This window comes from Mirounga leonina, unplaced genomic scaffold (assembly GCF_011800145.1).
Source record: "Mirounga leonina isolate KUSES-001 unplaced genomic scaffold, KU_Mleo_1.0 Mir_224, whole genome shotgun sequence".
In the NCBI taxonomy this organism is placed as follows: Eukaryota; Metazoa; Chordata; class Mammalia; order Carnivora; family Phocidae; genus Mirounga; species Mirounga leonina.
Genome location: NW_023270615.1, coordinates 17344299 through 17363877, shown reverse-complemented (window position 1 = coordinate 17363877; position 19579 = coordinate 17344299). Strand labels below are relative to the sequence as shown.

Here is a 19579-nt window from a genome sequence, read left to right as displayed (position 1 = left end):
GAAATACCTAAGAGCTTTGAGTGGAGGTCCTCAAATACACCTTTGAAAAAATTTTAAAAAGAGATTCCCAATTAGTTCATCAAGTGTACGAAGAGCTATTAGCCCTCTGCCTCTGAGCCCCTTGACACAGAGCTGTGGTCGTTAAGTGGAGTCATGGTGCCCAGGATGTTTACAAGATGTGAGGACAATATTGGAAATTCTTTTGACATTTATTTGTCCAAAAATGTGACACAGTAACCTTTATTAATATCTAATGTTTTAAATGACTTTAGTACATGTGTTCTCTTCTCTTTCTCTGGGTTGATGGATGGATAGGTAGATGGATGGATGGACCCATTTTTTAAAAAGCTAGACCTGGGCCTCCAGCTTATAGACAGCACATCGTGGGACTTCTCAGCCCCCATAATTGCATGAGACAATTACTCATAATGAATCTCAGTCTCTCTCTATATCTACGTCTACAGATATCCTCATATCCTGTTGCTTCTGTTCCTCTGGAGAACCCTAATAATACAGCATAGTAACTTTGCGTTTCCATGATGGCCATAGGAAGAGCTCCCCAGAGGATAGATACCATTAGGGACATTGTGCAGGAACCCAGAGCACCATATATCCTCATGCGTGTGTGCTCACTCGAGAGTCCAACTGTGTCCAGCTGCACTCCCAAGGCAGAACAATTCCCGTGAGTTCGGGCAGAAAACTCCGAATGCAGCTTCCAGATCTGCTGTCCCCACAGGCACCTTCTGCTTGTGTGTCTACGCACAGCATCCTTCCCACCATCACGCACCGGCCATGCACCCGTCCCAGATTCACCCCACCCTCCCCTCTCCTGCCCTTCCCCATCTTTCAGCAGTGGGTCATGAGACGACATTTCCTACAGCCACTCCCCAAGTGATTCCGGGCAATTTCTGCAGCCTGGGATTCAAGGTCCTTTGACAACTGGGTCTACATTTACTTCTGAATTTTGTCTGAGCAATCCTCTAAAGGAATTCACTTCTCTGGGGATGCAGCATACCTTCGTGCTTCCCCCATGGTGGAAGATCACTGCTCTCTGCTCTTGCTATCGGCTGAGTTCTCTCCCGCCTCCAGCCAACTTCTCTTGCTGAGATGCCCCTCAGGTCCACACGGTGACTGCTGTGTGTGTTCCGAGCTTTTTCCTTAGCCTGCTCTTTCCCACGTGTTCTACCTCTCCGTGGTTCAGAGTTTTAGTCTTTCCTCCTCAAGCAAATTCAAAACTCAAAAAAGGAGATATTGTATCTTTATGTTCTGTTTCCCCAACAGCATGCTGCACAAAACTGGGTACCCGTAGGCAATTCGTATTTATTGAGGATTGGAGGGGCCTCCCTAACCTCCAGGCCCAGAGGAGGTGGCCTCCGAGTGGTCAAGGTCCAGAACCCCTTCCAGATTCTTCAGGCTTCTGGGGCATCCACCTTCAGCATCCCCTTGGGTGCCTGCCCCCAGGTGAGCTGCCTTGCTGTGCAGAACACTGCCCCAGATGTAAAGTCAGCAAACAATCAAAAATCCACTCACACAAAGCACTGGAGAGCCTGTAGGACTTACTGTCGATTTGAGGAGGACATGGAGAAGGGTTTCTACCATATGTTCATCAGTGACCTTCCTGGGCCTCCGGCCCCTCCTTCTGTTCTCTTTAGTCCCTATCCCCTTCCTGTCAAAGGCGGTGCCCCAAGCTGCCACCCCCATCTCCTCGCACCTTCTCTGCAAAGCACCTGCCTCTTTCTCTCGGGGTCCTGGACCTGTGCTGCCACTGTTTTTAGAGCCCTCCTGGGACCCCAGCAGCAAACCAGAAGTTATTTTCTCAAAGAGAAAGTTCCCTGTCTCACGGGAAATCGGGCACTGCTGTTAGAGTTTTAACCTGGTTACACTGAACCATCTGCTTACTTCAAGGGTGGTCCATTCTGGGGCTGCTCCTTCCTCGTCTCCTTTGCTGTGCCCCCGGCCATAAGACTTGCTGTCCCCTCTACCCCATCCTCAGGGTTTCATCCATGTGCATTTCCAAAGGGGCCTTGCTCTGGACCCCCAGAACCTTGGACTTTAGTCAAGCACTTTCCCCACAGTAACCTTTTCCTTCTCAAGGGGGGAAGACTGACAGATCAGAGAGAGCAGACATGGCAGTGGGCTACTTAGCGTATTTAGTATATCCGCTCAACAACATGATCACTCCTAGGTGGCCCCTAGCATGACGACACAGAGGCGGTAAGTGCTTGCTCTCCCTAGCCTGGATTTCTACTGCTTAGCTCCACTAGTTCTCCGTTGACCTCTTCCTCATGTCCGTTCAGATCACTACAAGCTAGCTCCATGGAAAATACGGCCAACGCGTTCAAACCCAGCATATCTCACCTCACTTGCCTGGAAGACATGACCATTCACTACAGTTCATAATCGTGAATTTTCTCTTATTTCTCTGGCCTCCTGGGCATGTTGAGTCCCCAGATCTCATATCCCTGGCAAGTTTTTCCTATTTAAGTTGTCCTAGTGCACGTAGCTTGGGGGACCCTGTTCAAATCACTCCAACAATTATACTACTTCCTCAACAGCCCCCAATCCCTGCCCCTAAAATCACACGAAAACAAAAACCAAGAAAGTGCAGCCAATGATTCTCACTTCTGAGGGATAATTTCTAGTTTTCAAAAATAAGTTTAATAGCTACCAGTGTTTTTTGTTTTTTTTTTTGACTTAACACGATTTTAAAAGAAGTTTGTAATGGATAATAACTGTGTGCCAAGAAGGTGACTGGACTTCGGAAGAATTCATGCGTGTGGACATGAGTGTGGACATGCGTGTGGACGTGCATGTGGACATGAGTGTGAACATGCACGTGGACATGAGTGTGGACATGCGTGTGGATGTGCATGTGGACATGAGTGTGAACATGCACGTAGACATGTGTGGACATGCGTGTGGACGTGCATGTGGACATGAGTGTGGACATGAGTGTGGACATGCCTGTGGACGTGCATGTGGACATGAGTGTGAACACCCCTGTGGATGTGCGTGTGGGAAAACTACACAGGTGTTAGCTGCTCTTCTGTGGGAATAGTTGACCCTTGAAGAAAAGCAAAATAGTTCTCCCCCGACGGTTATGCAGCAGAAAAGGAGATGTTTCCGCAGCAGCCTTCCTCATCCACAGACAAAAGCCACTTAACAAGCTGGAACATTCTCAGATTCCCCGCTTTGCTCCTGCAGCTCAGAGACGCTCCCGCTCATCTCGCGGGGCTGCCCCTGGGCACGGACTGAAGTGCCACATGGGGTTCACTGGCCCCCCCTCGCCTGGTGGCGGGCAGACTGGTGCTGGCCCCTGAGAGTCTCAGTCTCCTCCCGCCTAAAACGGGCGTGGGAACTAATGAGATACTGTTGCACACGGCAGGGGAAGGGGACGTGCCGCTAGGTGGGCCCCTTCGGGGACACATGCACCTGCCATCACTGCCAGGCGATGCCCTGCCTGTGGGCCCTCCTCCTGGGCAGGTCTGCTCCTGCGGCCGTGTCCCCACGGACCCCACGGCTGGTCAGCGGGCTCCCCTCCCTTTGCGGTGCCTGGGGCTGCGGTGGGGGCTCTGCGCTTTCACAGCTTCCTCCCCATCAAGCCCTACCTGAGCGCCATCTTCCTGGGAATGCTTGGGAATTGGGCTGTTCTGAGCCTTCTCATTCTTATTTGTTGGGTACAGTTGCAGGTTTATTTGGCATACGGGCATTTTATATGATTTTGAGCTCTGTGAGTGGGAGGGAGAGGTGGTCACGTTTCCCCGCACGCAATGATGGAAGTGTCAGTGTATTTACATGATAGTTCTTTGGTCCTGGTGAGTGTGGAACTGCTTGTTTATGCCACTTTTATTTTTAAGGAGTAACATTCTATACATCATTCTGACTACATCTTAGATCCCTGAAATTGTAAGGCAAGATGATGGAGGAAAAAGGCATCCAATCATGTTTAAATGCAAATATTCACCCTGACGGCTCCTACTAGCAATTACTGTGGAAGTTCTGGGGCCTCAGGCAGACCACTTCGCTCCCGCACTGCTCTGACAGATGCCTGCTTCTTCCTTAAAGTAACTCAGACTTACCTTTCTTTTTAAATACATATTTTTTAAGTTTATTTATTTAAGTGCTCTCTACCACCATCATGGGGCTCGAACTCGTGACCCGGAGACCAAGAGTCGAAAGCTCTTCCGACTGAGCCAGCCAGGCGCCCCAGATTTACCTTTCTTGCTCTCATCTGCCTGTTCTTATTCTCCCTTCCAGCACCACACAGTATAGATGGTTCACCTCTTTTCGGGGCAATTTGTCAGTTTTCTTAGTATCTTCTGGTTCATGGCTGTGAGATCTGACACGTCTGCTAGGTTCCTTTGGAGCGTTTCCTCTTGTACCTCAACTTGTCCACCCTATGCAACAGGACAGGCGTCTTCGTGTTTGGACACTGTTTGTATGGACACAACCAACATCTACTGAGAGCTGACTCATAGCAAGGAGGAAACTAGAGCCCCACCCCCTCCCCATGTACTTACTGTATTTTTTTTCTCCCAGTTGTGAACTTGGATGGCATTTTTTTTTTTCCCATTTAATATAGGAATCTGACTTTACATGGTATCCCTACTATATCCAGGTTGGGTTCATTTCACCCATTCTATTGCATGGGGGGTCCTGACCCCCATGCAATATTTTAGTCCTCCTGTGCTTTGTAACATTTGAAATGAGATGGGTTTGCCTCTGGGCCTTACCAGTCACTGATAAAATATGAAGAGAGAAGGCCAAGGGCTGAGAAGAAACCACATTTCTCTACAAGCCAGGAAATGTCAGAGAGAAAACTGACCAAAAGGTCACCGTGACCAAAAGGACAGAGTAGAGAGCATGTATGTGGCCCTTTAACTCAAAGGGCCACTTTTAAAAATACAAAGGAGTAAGCTTTTGTTCAAACCAGTCAGCCAAAAAGACCGCAGCCCTGTAAATGGGGTGTCACAAGCAGGCCCCTCCTGGGAGGCACCATGACACAGGGGCAGCGAGCAGAGTGAGGGTTAAGTCTGCACACGTCCCGTGAGCCTCAAGCCCCTCCACACTCTGTAGAACAGGAGGGAGGTCAGTGGGAAAGAGCTGGATCTGGAGAGGGCCTTCCTGAGGACGGTAGCTTTGGAGAAGGCTGGGCTTAACCAGCATCCGCCCGCCCCTCCCACCCCACCCCGGGGGGCCAGTCCCACCCTGCAACAGGAGACGTTGGGTCCCACCACACCTACTTGCACAGGGCAACTGCAGAGGCTGGACGAATCATCAGTAGCTGTCTTAGCGTGAAGTGACTTAGAATGACGCTTTCTTGTGGGCTTCTGCATTACAGTTTCTACTATTGAGCTACTATTTATATTCATCACTGGCCAAGGAGAAATAACAAGTCATGATGCATACTCAGACTATACTTGCTGGAATGGGATAGCTGATGTGTTCCTGAAATTTTGGAAATTAAATAAAAATGGAATTTCACTAGCTTAATTCCCTAGATTGTTATAGTCAAGAACTGTTATAGTCAAGAACTGTAAAGTCAAGATTTAGAATACCATGAAAGTGACTTCATCCTTAGTCTTTAGACAGTCTTTTTTTTTTGAGAGACAGAGAGCATGAGAGGGAGGAGGGTCAGAGGGAGAAGCAGACTCCCTGCCGAGCAGGGAGCCCAATGCGGGACTCGATCCCGGGACTCCAGGATCATGACCTGAGCCGAAGGCAGTCGCTCAACCAACTGAGCCACTCAGGCGCCCCTAGACACTCTTTTTTAAAAGAACCTCTAATTAATAAAGTGGGTCAATGACTCAAGCATCCACATGAATGTGTCATACTCAAAAAAAGAGATGACCCAAGAGAGGCTGACGACAGACAACTTGGATTTTTCTACTTAAAACAACAACAACAACAACAAAAACCCACAGAAAACTTAAGCTTAAAGAAAAATAAGAGATAATGAGGAGTAATTTAGTAAATTAGTCTCAAATGCAAGAAAAGTCATTATTATTTTTTTTGCCCTCTCTTTGTAAAGTTTCCAAACTTACTATAGCCCAGGCCAAACTAGAAGAAAAACAAGTTATGTGCTGAACTTACATTTCGGCTTTCCCTAACACAGGGGAGAAAACTCCCCTGAATGAGTAAAACATGGAATATTTTAATATCCACTTTTAGAACTCAAATTGCTTTTTTTTCCCCCATAAAATCAAGTGCAATGGAGCAGAAGTCTGTGTTTGTCACCAATCCTTTATTGAAACTGGTAACTGACACGCTTTATAATAGAACAACAAAAATAATGTTCAATATATACAGGCTTTGCATGGACTATTTTACTATACAGAAGGCAGAGTGATAACACGATCTAATTTCCATAATAATTTGTGCACAAAAGACACCCAGCAGACAATGTGTCAACATTACAGTGGAATGACATCACGGGCCCAGTGAAAATTCAGCCTAATACAAAACGTACTCATCTATTGCAAATGACGGCTTTCTAAAGACCCAGAGCTTTTCAGTAGTAATTCACCCAGAGTCCGAAGCAGAGATTTGGTGTGTGGCTATGAGTCTCTTCAGTGAAACCACCTCTGCAGATAAGTTTGCTATCCCCTGCTTCAGAAACAAATTCTCTGGGTCAGACACTTTGTAGCCACTGTCTTGCATTTCCACAACTCCAGTTTTGAAGCTATTCTGAGTTTTGCCATTAAGTTCTTTTGGATGCCAGTGTTCCGATTTGAGAGACCAATCTTGAATATTAGTCACCTGCACTGAAAAAGGGGTGAGGGCAGAGTGTACCATACTTGGGGCAGTATGCTTCTCGAGTTCGAAGGGTCTCTTGGGCGTCCCGTCCATAGGCGAGGCCGGTTTCGGTGCGGCGTCAAACTCGTGATCAAACGCTTCTACTTTGATCTGCATGGCTTTGGCTTTAATGCGGAGCTTGTGCGGCAAGGCGGAGGAGTTCACTTCTGGGACCTTCACCGTGGTGGCGTGGCCGCGCTGAAGCTCCACGGGAGAATGGATGGGGCCCTTGGGAACCTGCTGCTCATCTTCTCCGTCGGAGGACTTCCCCACCGCGCCGTCATCTGTCTCCGACGTCCTGGGGGAGTTGCTGGAGGACCGGGCGACCTGCAGCAGAGGGGGAGAGTGGGAGTAGCTGGGGAACGCGGTCCCCATGAGGTTCTGATACACAGAGGCCCGGTAGGCGCCCCGCTCATCACCAGGCTCCCTCGCGTAGCTCTCCAGTTCCACAGGCTCTTGCTTGATGGCCTGGAACTTGCTCTCGGGGCTCCCACAGCCACCCCGCACAGCCCCATCCTGTGAATGTTCCAGCGAGGACACTTCGGAAACATCGGACAGGGAGGCCTGCGGGGAGTGCTTGATGACAGAAATGCAGCCGCTCGTCACCATCGAGGGCTCGTGCTCATCCACAAAGGGGCCAGTGCTGGACTTGGACGCCTGGTAGTCTTGGAAGTACACAGCCGTAGAGTGACTGAGTTTCTGAATCTCTTGGGCATAGGCCGTGGAGCTAATTAAACCAAACTTTAATTTTAGGGAGAGCAGCTCAGCTTTTAAAGTGGCGTTTTCTTCTCCCAGGGCAATCAGTTTGTTCTCCAAAACCAGGTCATTCAGTCGACGTTTCTCCCGAGACCTCTTCGCGGCTTCGTTATTTTTCCGCCTCTTTTCCCAATACATGGCATCCTTCTTTTCATCGGGAATGAATTCCCGTTTCCTCCGACACGCGGAAGATTTGCTCTTCCCGACGCTGCCTTCATTCAGAAGCAGCTCTTCACCCCCTGTCAAGTCTTCTGAGACCTCGGTCAGCGCAGAGTTCAGCACCATCATCTTGTCCACACCGCTGCCAGCATCCAGGGATGCCTGCTCCTTCTTGATGGTCTGCATTTTTCTCAGCTGCATCAGAATCAGGACGGATTCCTTCCCCAGTATTCACAAATGCTTTAAAAACTGCGGTGGGAAAGCCATCAATGTTCTCTCTTCCGTTCTGCTGTCCGGAATGAATCTCGCTGGCTCCTCTTACTGAATGGAGTAGGGGTCTTCCTCGTAGGTTCCCTGCAATACAGGAGAAGAGCGTTATCCACTGGGTAAATATTTATTGCCAATTACGCACGAGGAGCTACGCTAAGCACGGAGGACACACAGGTCTGAACAAGACATAGCCCTTCCCTTCAAAGAGGCTGCCATCGGGAAAAGGAGATAGGGGCCCAAATGCCTGTGCTGTAAGCTGCAGAGGACAAGTCCCCAGTGAGACCACTCAGCAGAGTGCCACGTGGGCCAGGACACTGGGAGCAAAACCACACGTGCCCAGGCAGAAACAGAGGAAGGCTGTTTCAGGAGCAGAAATGGTGGGGGGGTGGGTACACAGAGACAAGACATCCCGGGAAGGAAATGAGAGATCGCCTCTGGTTGGTTAAGTTTTAAGTGGTACTTGCATATCGTGGTGCTTCTGAATAATTTTGGGTGACATTTACATCACTGCAGAGCAAACACACTCACCCCCCTTCAAAGGAACTTCCCCAGGTAAACTCTCATACCCATACACAAATTCTGCAATTACATGGAATAAAATATACTCTAAAGCAAACTCTGTATTTTCACAAAAATGAAAATAAAAGCCACACAAACAACCGAGTCGTGGTTGTTTTGATCTGACTCTAATGTGGACACACACCTGTCCATCACATTCCTGACTGCATTCTGCCAGGTGGCTCAGCACACCTGGATGTACGGGACTCCTCTCAATAGAGCCATATCTTCTGATGCATCTGTGCTATGACATTAGGTATGTTCCTTCTTTTTTCTGGTTCCTTCAAATTGATTGATCAAACATCCACTTAAAATTGAAGCGCCCAAGGTGCTTTTTTTTTGGGGGGGGGGTCCTGAAAAGTCTGCCCCAATAGATTTCATTTATGCAGTAGTTTGGGACTAAAATATACAGTTACTATTCAAGGGGACCTTTTTTTTTTTTTTAAGTAGAGTGCATTTTTGAAACTTAAAATTATTTTAAACCCAGAGAATGTAATTATGGAAAGAATTTCTTTCCATTTTACTAATTAGTTTCAAACAAAATATAAAAAACCCCTCAAAAATAGAACCATCAGCTAGCTTCCTTTTCTGCTGATGAGATATTTATAATCTGAATTTGGCTTGACATGAGGTAATAAACCCATATTAGATTCCAATAACAATCTTTTTGTGGTGGTTTTTGGACCCAACTGTGCTTCTCGACAGGGCTTCTCTGCCTGATTTTCCAGTAGGTAATACTTTCATAAAGGAGACCACCGTTCCTTCAGTGCTATCTGCATATGGCACTCTCTCCTGCCACATTAAAAAGATTTAATGTTTTTGTTTTACATCACTCTCCCTCTCTTGTGCATAGTTTTGTAATGACTAATGAAGTGAAGTTTAATTTTATCAGCTGGAAAAGCCTGCCAGCTTCTTGCGCCTTTTCCAGAAGGAACAGAAGAAATGATGTAATAATTTCAGGATCATAAAGAGTAAGGTTTAATGCCACATTTTTGTCCATCAAGCTGAGCCAACATGGAAACAGGCCGTTGTGACTAAGCAAAATCCATGATTAATAACACCAAGTTTCTGTTTGTTTTTGATAACACGACGTGAACGCAAGGAGTCTGCACAGTAGGCAGTGATGGTGTAAAAAGGGAATCTTTCCAGTTATCACTTAGTGTAACAACACTGCTTTCTATATTCCCACTCAGGTTTCGTCTTCTGACACGAAAATCCATCTTTCCTCTACATATCAATGGACTCTTCACTGCTAGTAAAGATTTCTGTTCCCCAGCTCGGTCAAGTCCCCCGCCACCAAAGTCAACTGAGTGTTGAGGCAAAGAGTCAAACTTCCAGCAGCTGGAGGACTGCGGCACTGATCCTTTTTGGGGGGGATGCCCTTCAAACCTCCACCAGCTCCTCGGGTACTATTGGTTTTTTTAAACATCATATAGTTCCTTGAACACTATTATTCTGGGTACATTTTCCACCAGAGACTCACTCTTTCCCCTGCATTTTAAAATGTGTCCCCTCCTTTTAAAAAAAAGTCACATTCTTTTAACGTTTGCCTCTCCGGTTTTCACAGTTATGCTTTTGAAGTGCCCCACCATTCTGCCTTAGCTACTCTTCCTAAACTTTTCCTTATTTCATCATTTCTCACCCATTTTCATCATTTCAAATCTACCAGGGCGTTGGGACTTTTCAGCCTCCTGGTCCAAAGGCTGCATGTGCCAGGAGCCTCCAGAGTGGGGGGCTGCCCTCACCACACTGTGTGGAGGACACTGTCCGACTCCATCTAACAAAAGTATCCCCCTTGTCTTAGCATCTCTTTGACCCCTCTCTTCTCGCCGTCTAAGCACTACGTGTCCACTCTGTCATCTCTAGAACTTCCTCGGTACATTCAAAACCTACAGGAAGTCTCCTTTCTTTTTAAGCTTCTTCCTATGTGAATTTTACTACATGTACTAGAATCTGGGAGTCTTCCCTCATCTGCAAATACGAATTGTCTCTCTGACTCACTGGCAAATCACCACCTACTATTTTAAGAGTATCTTCTGTAATATTTTTTATCAAGTAATCTTGCAGTGTTGGAAAAAAAGTTTATCATGCGTGTGAGATAATGCAGAGAAAGGTGCTGATTTCTACACTGTCTTTCTGCAGGTTTGTTTTGTACATCCAACTAGTATGTAATTTTTTTCAGGGTGCAAAGTATTGTCTTTGTGTCCTAGCAACAAACTGAACATAGAGGTGTCCGACATCTGATTGGCAGTCACTCATTTGCCTTATCCAAGAGAGTTTTGTAAATGAAACACTTTCTGATAGTTTTTTTTTAACTGAATGTTATTACGTAAATTCTAAAAAAAGACATTTTACTTGTTAACAGAGAGCTTCTCTTATTCATTAACTGATTTATTCAACACGGAATGTGGAGCGCCTACTGTGGACCAGGCACTGAGCCAGACTGGGGGCACATAAAGAGGGAGGAGGGAAAACCAAACTCAGGAGTCAAGGAAGTCCTGGTCTCCTGCGGGAGCCCGACCGGAGAACCCAGCGCTAGGGGAGGCCCGCGTGATGGGCGCCGGCAGCATGGGGACTGGGTCACCCAGCACATCCTTTCTAGCCCCTCTGCTGGTTTCTTTATGGTGACAACAACACAAGCAATCCCAACAGGGGCTGTTTACTGAACACCTACCACACAGAGAGCCTGGCCTCACGACAAGGGTTTTCAAAACAGAAAAGGCTCGGAGGAGTCCAGTGACCTGCCCCGTGCCCCCCAGCTGGCTAAGCAGCAGAGCTCAGCTGCAGCCCAGATCCAAGTCCAACTCCCCTACCAGCACCCTCTCTGACGCCTGCACGGGGTTGTTCTGGTGCATGCCCAGTTCCTCTTCTGGATCACTCCCATTTCTGAGTAATACACACCCATTCACTACGTTAGTCTTGCGGTAGTAAGGCACCACCAGAGGTGGCCAGAATTTCCTTAAGGCAACAAAGGTAGCACCTGGAACCTTCCTCCAGCCTCTTTGGCTGTTGTTTTATATCCCAAGAGTATTTAATGAATTACAAAAACATTCTAAACTCTCATCTCTGCTAAAATTTTAATCTCCTGGCAATCCTATATGCTAAAATAGGGGAAAAGAAAAACGACAGCCAGGGGCATTGGATCCTGTGATTTTTTGGTACAAAACCAGAAAGTATCCATTTTCAACATGGAGGGGAGGTGGGCAGTTGAAACACAGAGAGACTGAGTGACTTTCCCAAGATCACACAGTGCTGAAGGGCAGAGGTGGAGCTCAGAAACTAGTCGTGTCCCCTGACAGTGAACTCAAAGGAAGTGCTAACGTGGTTTACACGGCCTTCTGACACATCGGTGTTTATGCTCAACTAACGACTCTCTTCCAAACTGTGTTTTCCCTTCGGATTGACTTAACGCCCACGTCGCCTCTGCGTCACGCTTTCGGGCCACCACCAGCACTGAACTGCAGCACCCCTTCCATTTCCTTTCTCGGGCAACTGTCCCTTCCTGACGGCTCTGTGACGCTGGCATGTTCGGCGTGGTCAGCCTCACCACTCCCGTTAGATAACAGGGCTGCTTCAGAAGAACACGAATAGAAAGAAATCGAAGAGCCGGAGACACTACATTCCAGCCGACATATCTTCCCGTCCCTAACGCAGCCACTGTCTCTAATTCATGCTTTTTCAGAGTACGTTACACCACTTCCACAGGCGGGAGTTAGGTTTTGTAAACGCTGAGCTGTCATGTGTATTCGAGTCAGATGACCTAAACGTGATCTTTAATTAAGATTATAATTTGGCTTAAAAAAGTTTAAAAAAGAATACAAGTTCACAACCTGTAAGTCTCCACCAAATTCCTCCTCGAGGAGTGACATGGTTACTTCTGCTTACGGAGACAGACCTGCACCCGTCCCGGCCCCCAGCGCACCTCCCAGAAGAACCGTGGCTGGCAATTCAAACTCTCTCCGAAACAAGAAGGGACATTTCGTCTCCAGCATCTAAAATCCTACCAACAGTTTAGACATTAAATAGTCTACTATGAGAAAAGTTGGTTATTAATGCTCCCTTTAAAGGGGAAGTCTTCTTGCAAATAGCTTGTATTACATATTTTGATTTAAAAATTTACAAAGATGAGATACTATTTGAAGTGCTCCATATTTGGGAAGCATCTCTGAAATAGAACTATCTCATTGTCCTCCACTCTCTGGATATGCCATTTAGTCCCTCAGAGGCACAGTATAGATACCATTAAAGAAAAAAAAATCATTTTATGTTAAATTGTAAACTATCTCTCCACTAAGCAGAGAGCTGCTTGTTTTTGAGATAACATGTCATTTCGGTGAAAAATAAGCAAAGTTAATTAATTCACAGTTCTTTAGACTATTAAAACTAGCAAAATGTCAACCTACATTTCTCGTGGTAGGGTTAACAATTGATGACATGACTGTTTCAATAAAACGCTTTACTTCTGTTCATGGATAAGAATAAAATCCAGTACTTAAAAGCAGAGTTAAAACAGGAAAGGAATACGCATGTACAGTCAAGGGGGATGGGGGTGTGTGTGAAAAAACCCAGGGAGCATTGAACTCGCAAGGGGATTTTCTCATCAGGCTGAAAAATTAAAGGCTTTTATTTTTTAAAGTAATCTCTATGCCCAGCGTGGGGCTGGAACTCACGACCCCAAGATCAAGAGTCACATGCTCCACCAACTGAGCCAGCCAGGTGCCCCAAAGGCTTTTTAAATTAATAAAACTATGCTAAACCTCTCTAATTGCCAATGAAGTGCCTCCCGTTCAATAAGAGATTTCTATCTCTAGTAACACAGACTTTAACCCTAATGTTAGAGAGAAATGTGTACGTGATCCAGATATGAACACACACATACAGTGAGTGAGTCTCATGCTTTGCCAAAGTCTGTCCTATCATAGCAAAAAATTAACCTACGTTTTCTATTTGGGCAAATTTGTAAATAAATGTGTCAAAATCTGATCAAGTTTATGCTATGTGAAAATATTTCAAGTTTCTTGTTCTCTCTTTAATTTTAATTTTCAGGTTGTTGCATCACACTGATGTCTCATCCTCAACAAAGGACCACTTAAAAATTAGATTCAATCTTAACAAATATGACAACATTGCATTTGGTGATAGCACTGATAGAACTTAAGGAACTGAAATATGAAACAGTATAATTTGACACTCTTTTATAAGAGGACTGTGTTTGTAACCTATGGCGCACAATGGAAATATTCGGAAGACTGTGCGCAGGAAGGGCAAAGATGCTAACACATAGAAACAACTGCACGGCTGGAGAAGGAAAGACCAGCCACACCCTCACTGAGGAGGGAGAAGAATCTGGGTATGGGGGGTAGGGGGGAGAGGAATAGTAAAGCATTTTTAAAAAGCTGCAGTCACTCAAAGTGGGGACCACTAGTTTCCTTGCTACTTCCAAAGAGAATGTATCAGTCTGACAACTAATCTGAAATCCTAAGGGACGCCAACAATCACAAAGTAACTGTTACAGGAAATTCTGCCATGGGTTCCCACCAGCAGAGCACGTGTAACACGCAGAATGGTGGCAGAAATGGTGTGGGTGCAGGGCTGAGTGGGGGGAGGGCAGGGAAAGTTCTTGAATGTTTGTTAAGTACACTGAAGAACCACCCACTCCAGTTCTCCTCAGCTTGACTTTTTGATTTCTTCTTTTTAATTTCACTTTCTTGCCCAGTGAGCAGATGATTACAAATGTCAGTTACTTTACTACGTGCCTTATGAATAGGACGGATTTTTTAAAAAAATGTTTTCAGGTTTACTTGAAGGCTATTGAATTGCCCTTTAAGATCCTTGGAGAGTTAATTGATAAAGACACCATGTTCTGATAACTAAAGGCTTATAATACAAAGATCATTCTGATTCCAATGAAACTGAGTCCTCAAAGCACAGATTATTACGAATGGCATCTAGAAAATCCCCACTAAACTGTATCATAAAAACAAGCTTAAGCTCTCTAATTAAAACCGTATGAGAAATGTTTTTTGTTTTTTTTTTTAACTACAGGAAAGTTATTTGCAAAGAAATTTGAGAGGTGATTGGGGGTAGTGGTAATACAAATTCATTTTGAAACCGAAAAAACTCTTATGTAATGTCTGTGATCAAAGGTCAACGTCTTTCGACATTCTCAATGAGTCTGATCTGGATAAAAATCAACTGAAATACAACTTAGGAAAATAACAGGATATCAGACAATGTGTTAATCCTGTGAAATACTGGCACACCTCACAAAACCCAAAAATGCATATTAAAGGAGCTTCAATTACATTGTTTCTGTCATAGTTTGAATCGAATCCCAAGTGTGCTCTCATTCCCTCAATACAAATTAAAAATAAACAACTTCTCACAGCATCAGTGCCATCTGGATTACAATGGAAATAATGAAGTATGTGTGATTTTAGCTCGGGTAAAAATAAAGCCGAGGCAACATGACTGCACCTTTTCCATGCCATGCGGCAATCACATTCACTTGGTGGAGCTGACTGCGGACCAAGGCAAGGTCAACTAGAAATATCCACTCCGTGGGTGAGTCAGGCAGTTGCTCAACACGGGAAAGCGCTCTAACAAAGGGTTTTTAATTTTCAGGTTGTTGCATCACACTGATGTTATAATTGCACTTCGCAAAGATAAGCCTTTAACACAGAAAAGGAAATTGTTTCAAAGACGCCAGTGAGCTAGCATTCACACTCTGGGGAGGGCGAGAGATGGGGGGATGTTATTAGCACAGCTCCCCCTCCCGTTTTCAGGCTGGTGGTCTGGGCTGCTAATCCATCTGTCTGTGCCTCTACTCCCACACCTGTAGAATGGGGATGGTGAGAGAAGGCAGCACAGAGTCAGGCACAAGGAGGCTAAGGGGCTAGAATCAGCTCTTCATTTCATTTCTGAAGAATGAGCAGCACCAAGGCAATGCCGATGACGAGTGCCTGGGCTTTTGAGCCTCTCGCGATTCTTAAGGAAGCCCTGCCCTGTGCGGCAGGTATAAGGCTCAACCAGATGAAATCTTGTGTATTAATCAAAAAGATCAAACATCAGCAGTTTCACAGGACACGGCCTTAGTTGTCAAGCACACAGGCTGTGCACACTCCTTCCCAGAGGGCCCCTCGGTGGGGTCTAACCCGCCTCGGCTGGGCTCGGACCACAGATGTGTAGAGATGTGGATGATCAGACCAAGGAGAGCCGTCACAGAGAAGTCAAAGGAACTGGAAAAAGCCAGGGCTGTGTGGCACTTGTTACATCATTCCTGCCACCACCGACTCACCTCTGTGTTCCTACCCACGCTTCCCCCAAACATTAACCCAGTGATTTCAGAGGCTCCGCAACACTGTCAAGAATTCACTTCAAACTTAAATTACCACTGAACGCAATGGCACACAGTTTTGAGAGAGGAAAAAAAAAAGTAATCATTATTAGAACAAAAATGTATCCCAAGAAGGATCTTTAATTATATAGGCTTAACTCAAACTTCAGTCCTTACTATTATTGGACGGAGATTTAGGCAGAGAAAAATGAAGGTGACTGCCTTTATTAAAAAAAAAAAAAAAATCTGGTTCCTGGTGAATTATATGGGAACGGTTTACTGAGCTCCTCAAAACTACCCAGCTCGACGGGTCATATTCTCTCAGTTTACTCTGGACACCAGCAGAGATCACAGCAGCTCCCAAAATCACAGGCTGGGGCCTTAGGGCCCAGCTCTTCTGAGCCTGAACTCTTAGCACTCCGCCAGAGCTGGTCCCTAACTACAGACAGTGGCCTGCAGCTCAAGAGAGAAACTGATTGAGGGGCACGGATGTAGGATGTGATCCCACAGAAACCAACTTTTCCACAAAGCAGACTGCCAGAGAGCACCTGTGATGTCGCCCTGAATTCACTGCAAACCAGTTGCTGAGCACACTCTCAGAAGTCTTTATGTCAGGATGAAAGTACTGTAGTCTTACAGTAGGACAGCGGCGTCTACGTGGGCGTTTTGATTTTTGTTTTATTTTGAACTCGGGGAATTCAAGTTCTTTGTACTCTAGCCTTTGACCGCATGAAGTAAAGGTATATAAAAAAAGAAAAAGAGGAAAGGAAAGGAAAGGAAAGGAAGGAAGGAAGGAAGGAAGGAAGGAAGGAAGGAAGGAAGGAAGAAAGAAAGAAAGAAAGAAAGAAAGAAAGAAAGAAAGAAAAAGAAAGGAAAGAAAGAAAAGAAAAAGAGAAAGAAAGAAAGGAAAGAAAGAGAAAGAAAGAAGGAAAGAAGGAAAGAAAGAAAGAAAGGAAAGAAAGAGAAAGAAAGAAGGAAAGAAGGAAAGAAAGAAAGAAAAAGAAAGAAAGAAAGAAGAAAGAAAGAAAAAGAAAGGAAAGAAAGAAAAGAAAAAGAGAGAAAGAAAGGAAAGAAAGAGAAAGAAAGAAGGAAAGAAGGAAAGAAAGAAAGAAAGGAAGGAAGGAAGGAAGAAAGAAGAAAGAAAGAGAGAGAGAGAAAAAGACCCGACTATGGCCACAGTCAAGCCGGGCGCCCCTTCCCATCAGCATCAATGCTGGAGCGTCCCCACCCCAATGTCCGTGGTCTGTTGACATTTGGAGGTTTTCTCAGTCTTTCTCACTTCACGAATCAAGAAGCGCTTGGCTCCGAAATACAATGAAGCCTCCTGGAACAAAGGTGACCGCGCTGCTCAGAAGCTCACCGGGCAAAAGGCAGGAGGCAGGCCGCTAGAGCTGCCCTCTCCTTGCGCCTCGCCCTGGGCGCCTCCCGCTCCTCCCCGGCTCCCCTCCCGTTCCTCCCCGGCTGCGCTCCTCTCCCCTCCCTCGGCCGGGCGAGCCCAAAGCGCACCCGCACTCCCCGGCCCAGGTCCCTCCGCGCCCCCAGCGCGGCGCCTCACCGGGACCCGCCCCCACCGGGTGGGCGGCGCAGCGGGGCCTCGGCGCTGCCAGGACCCCCTCGCCAGAACAAAGGAATGTGGGGAGGGGGCGAGGAGGCGCGCAGGCCGCCGTGCGGCTCCTGCCCGAGCGCCGCCCAGGGCGCTCGGGGTCCCGACTCTAGGCCCCCACGCTCCGCCCCCACCTCCCAGCCCCCTGCCTCCGTCCCCCGAGGGCCCGCAAGCGGGAGGGGCGCGCCCCTGGAGGTCGCGATCGGAAGGTGGCGCTACGTGTTCCCCAGCAGGCCTGGGGCTCCCTGCCCAAGCTCCAAAGTAGGTCGGGGTCTGACATCAGGGGGCCTGGAGCACTATTAGCTTGTTGGAAAGCAACTGCGATTATTTGGGGTAATATAATTTGCTCCAGGGATGAATGTCTATAATACGCCCCCCCCCCAAGAAAAAACCCAAGCCTTGCTCTTTAGTTATTTAAATGTTACGTCAGGAAAAAAAATCTGACATATACACACCATCATATACATATATTCACACATAACTACACAACCTAAGAATGCCGGAAGAAATTTAAAATATGGGTACATTATATATTCATACATACTCACAGGAATAAAACTAGGGAATCTACACCAAAAAAATGCAATCCACTAACCTATATCTGTTTCCCATAAATCATATCTGCTCTGGAGAAAAAAAAAATACCCACGATGTGAAATAAATACTTGTGACCTCATTCCCTGTTGTTATTTACAAAAGCCAAGACCAGAAGATGACACTTGGCCATCCCCTGCTGTTCTCAGGGAACACAGCACTTTCCTAAAGTGTCCTTTATAAAGATAAATGGGAGTCAGCATCCAGCAAATCACCGGGCTCTGCGAAATGCCTTCCTAAAAATACAATCTTATCAAAGGTCTCCGAAGGCGTGGAGTTAAAACTACAGCAAATGGCCTTGAACTTGTATTTGCACATAGCCCTGGAGAAAACACCAGAAATAGCGCTGCGAGGCCACAATTGTTAAAATGTGATAGGGCTAAATTTAGAAGAACGCACATTTCATTTAGGGCAAAAGACACACATTCGGCAGCGTGAGCTAACTCAATGCTTTACCCGGTTGTCTACTTTCCTGTTTAAAATACCCTTAAAAAAAAAAAAAAAAACTGTTACAGTGACATTTTAAAGGCTGAGACTGTCCTACTTTCTTTGTAGCAAGATTATAAAATCACGTAATTAGCTCCCGCTTCCTATGCTGACTGCCAGCAAATTCGGCAGTTACATAATGCAACATTTCCAGGAAACTATTATGTGATCTGTCTTGTCGTGTCTGAAAAAGCAACGACAATAAGGTGAGGAAAAGGGCTGATGGAATGGAATACGTGAAGATCAAGAAGGTAGGGAGGTAAACGCCACAATGGTTCGTCCCTGACTTAAAAATAATAGCTCAGGACACCTAAGGGGCGAACCCCAGGAGTATCCAAGATCAGAATACAACCCGAGGAATTCTTCATGTTTTGTAGGAGTGTTGAGACATAGATCCTTTTATTTGGGACGTAGTACAGATGTAAATAACGATCTAATACCCAACGCTGCGCTAAAATTTCCGAATCGTTGCACACGTCCGTGCACATTCCCACATCTGCCCGTAACCCTAGCCAATATTTCACGGTGGACGGATTATGCAATCTGCGCAAGGACAAATCCCACAACCTTCCCGGGCGCTGACGACAGACAGGCTGGAAGACGTCGGTGCAGACACAGCCCCTGACACAAACAAACGCCGCGCACGCATTCTCGGAATGCCGTCACGGTTCACGCTCCCCAGGCTCTTTTCTCAGCAAGAAAATCGAGCCCAGTCCCGTTTACTCGGCCCCCTCCGCGCCCCCTCCTCCCCCGCCGCAAGCCCCGCAGAAGGGGCGAGAAAGGAGCGAGCGCGGCCCTTCCCGCTCGAGACGGCTCAGCCTCCCCGGCGCTCCGCTCCACCGAAACATCAATTTTCCTGAAATCAGGAGACGTTATGCAACCGCAGCGGGGGGGGCGCGAGCCCGCCCGGGCTACGTGCCGGCGCGAGGGCGCTGCAATCAAAGCGGCCACCTTGAGGTGGCGAGGCCCCTCCTGCCGAGGCGGCAAAAGTTTATGCAACGAACGCCCCGCGCACACCCGCC

General features: G+C 46.6%; 2 protein-coding genes across 7 annotated transcripts in view; one reads left to right on the top strand and one right to left on the bottom strand.

The window, feature by feature from the left end:
• The window catches only part of LOC118026365, a 45495-nt gene extending 31340 nt beyond the window's left edge, over positions 1–14155 (top strand). For 3 of the 5 annotated variants that reach the window (XR_004683542.1, XM_035029189.1, XM_035029191.1), the window contains one exon: positions 9732–10897. Coding sequence is in view for 3 of the 5 variants with exons in the window: in XM_035029189.1 (XP_034885080.1) it covers positions 9732–9855 (124 nt within the window). In the remaining 2 variants the exon portion in view is untranslated. Of the gene's footprint in view, positions 1–9731; positions 10898–13584 lie in introns of those variants that run through there. The other 2 variants (XR_004683543.1, XM_035029190.1) reach the window with 2 other exon arrangements.
• The window catches only part of NFIL3 (nuclear factor, interleukin 3 regulated), a 17147-nt gene continuing 3791 nt past the window's right edge, over positions 6224–19579 (bottom strand). For both annotated transcript variants that reach the window (XM_035029182.1, XM_035029181.1), the window contains exon 2: positions 6224–8064. In XM_035029182.1, the coding sequence (XP_034885073.1) occupies positions 6523–7911 (1389 nt within the window). In that variant the 5' untranslated portion in view covers positions 7912–8064 and the 3' untranslated portion in view covers positions 6224–6522. The remainder of the gene's footprint in view (positions 8065–19579) is intronic.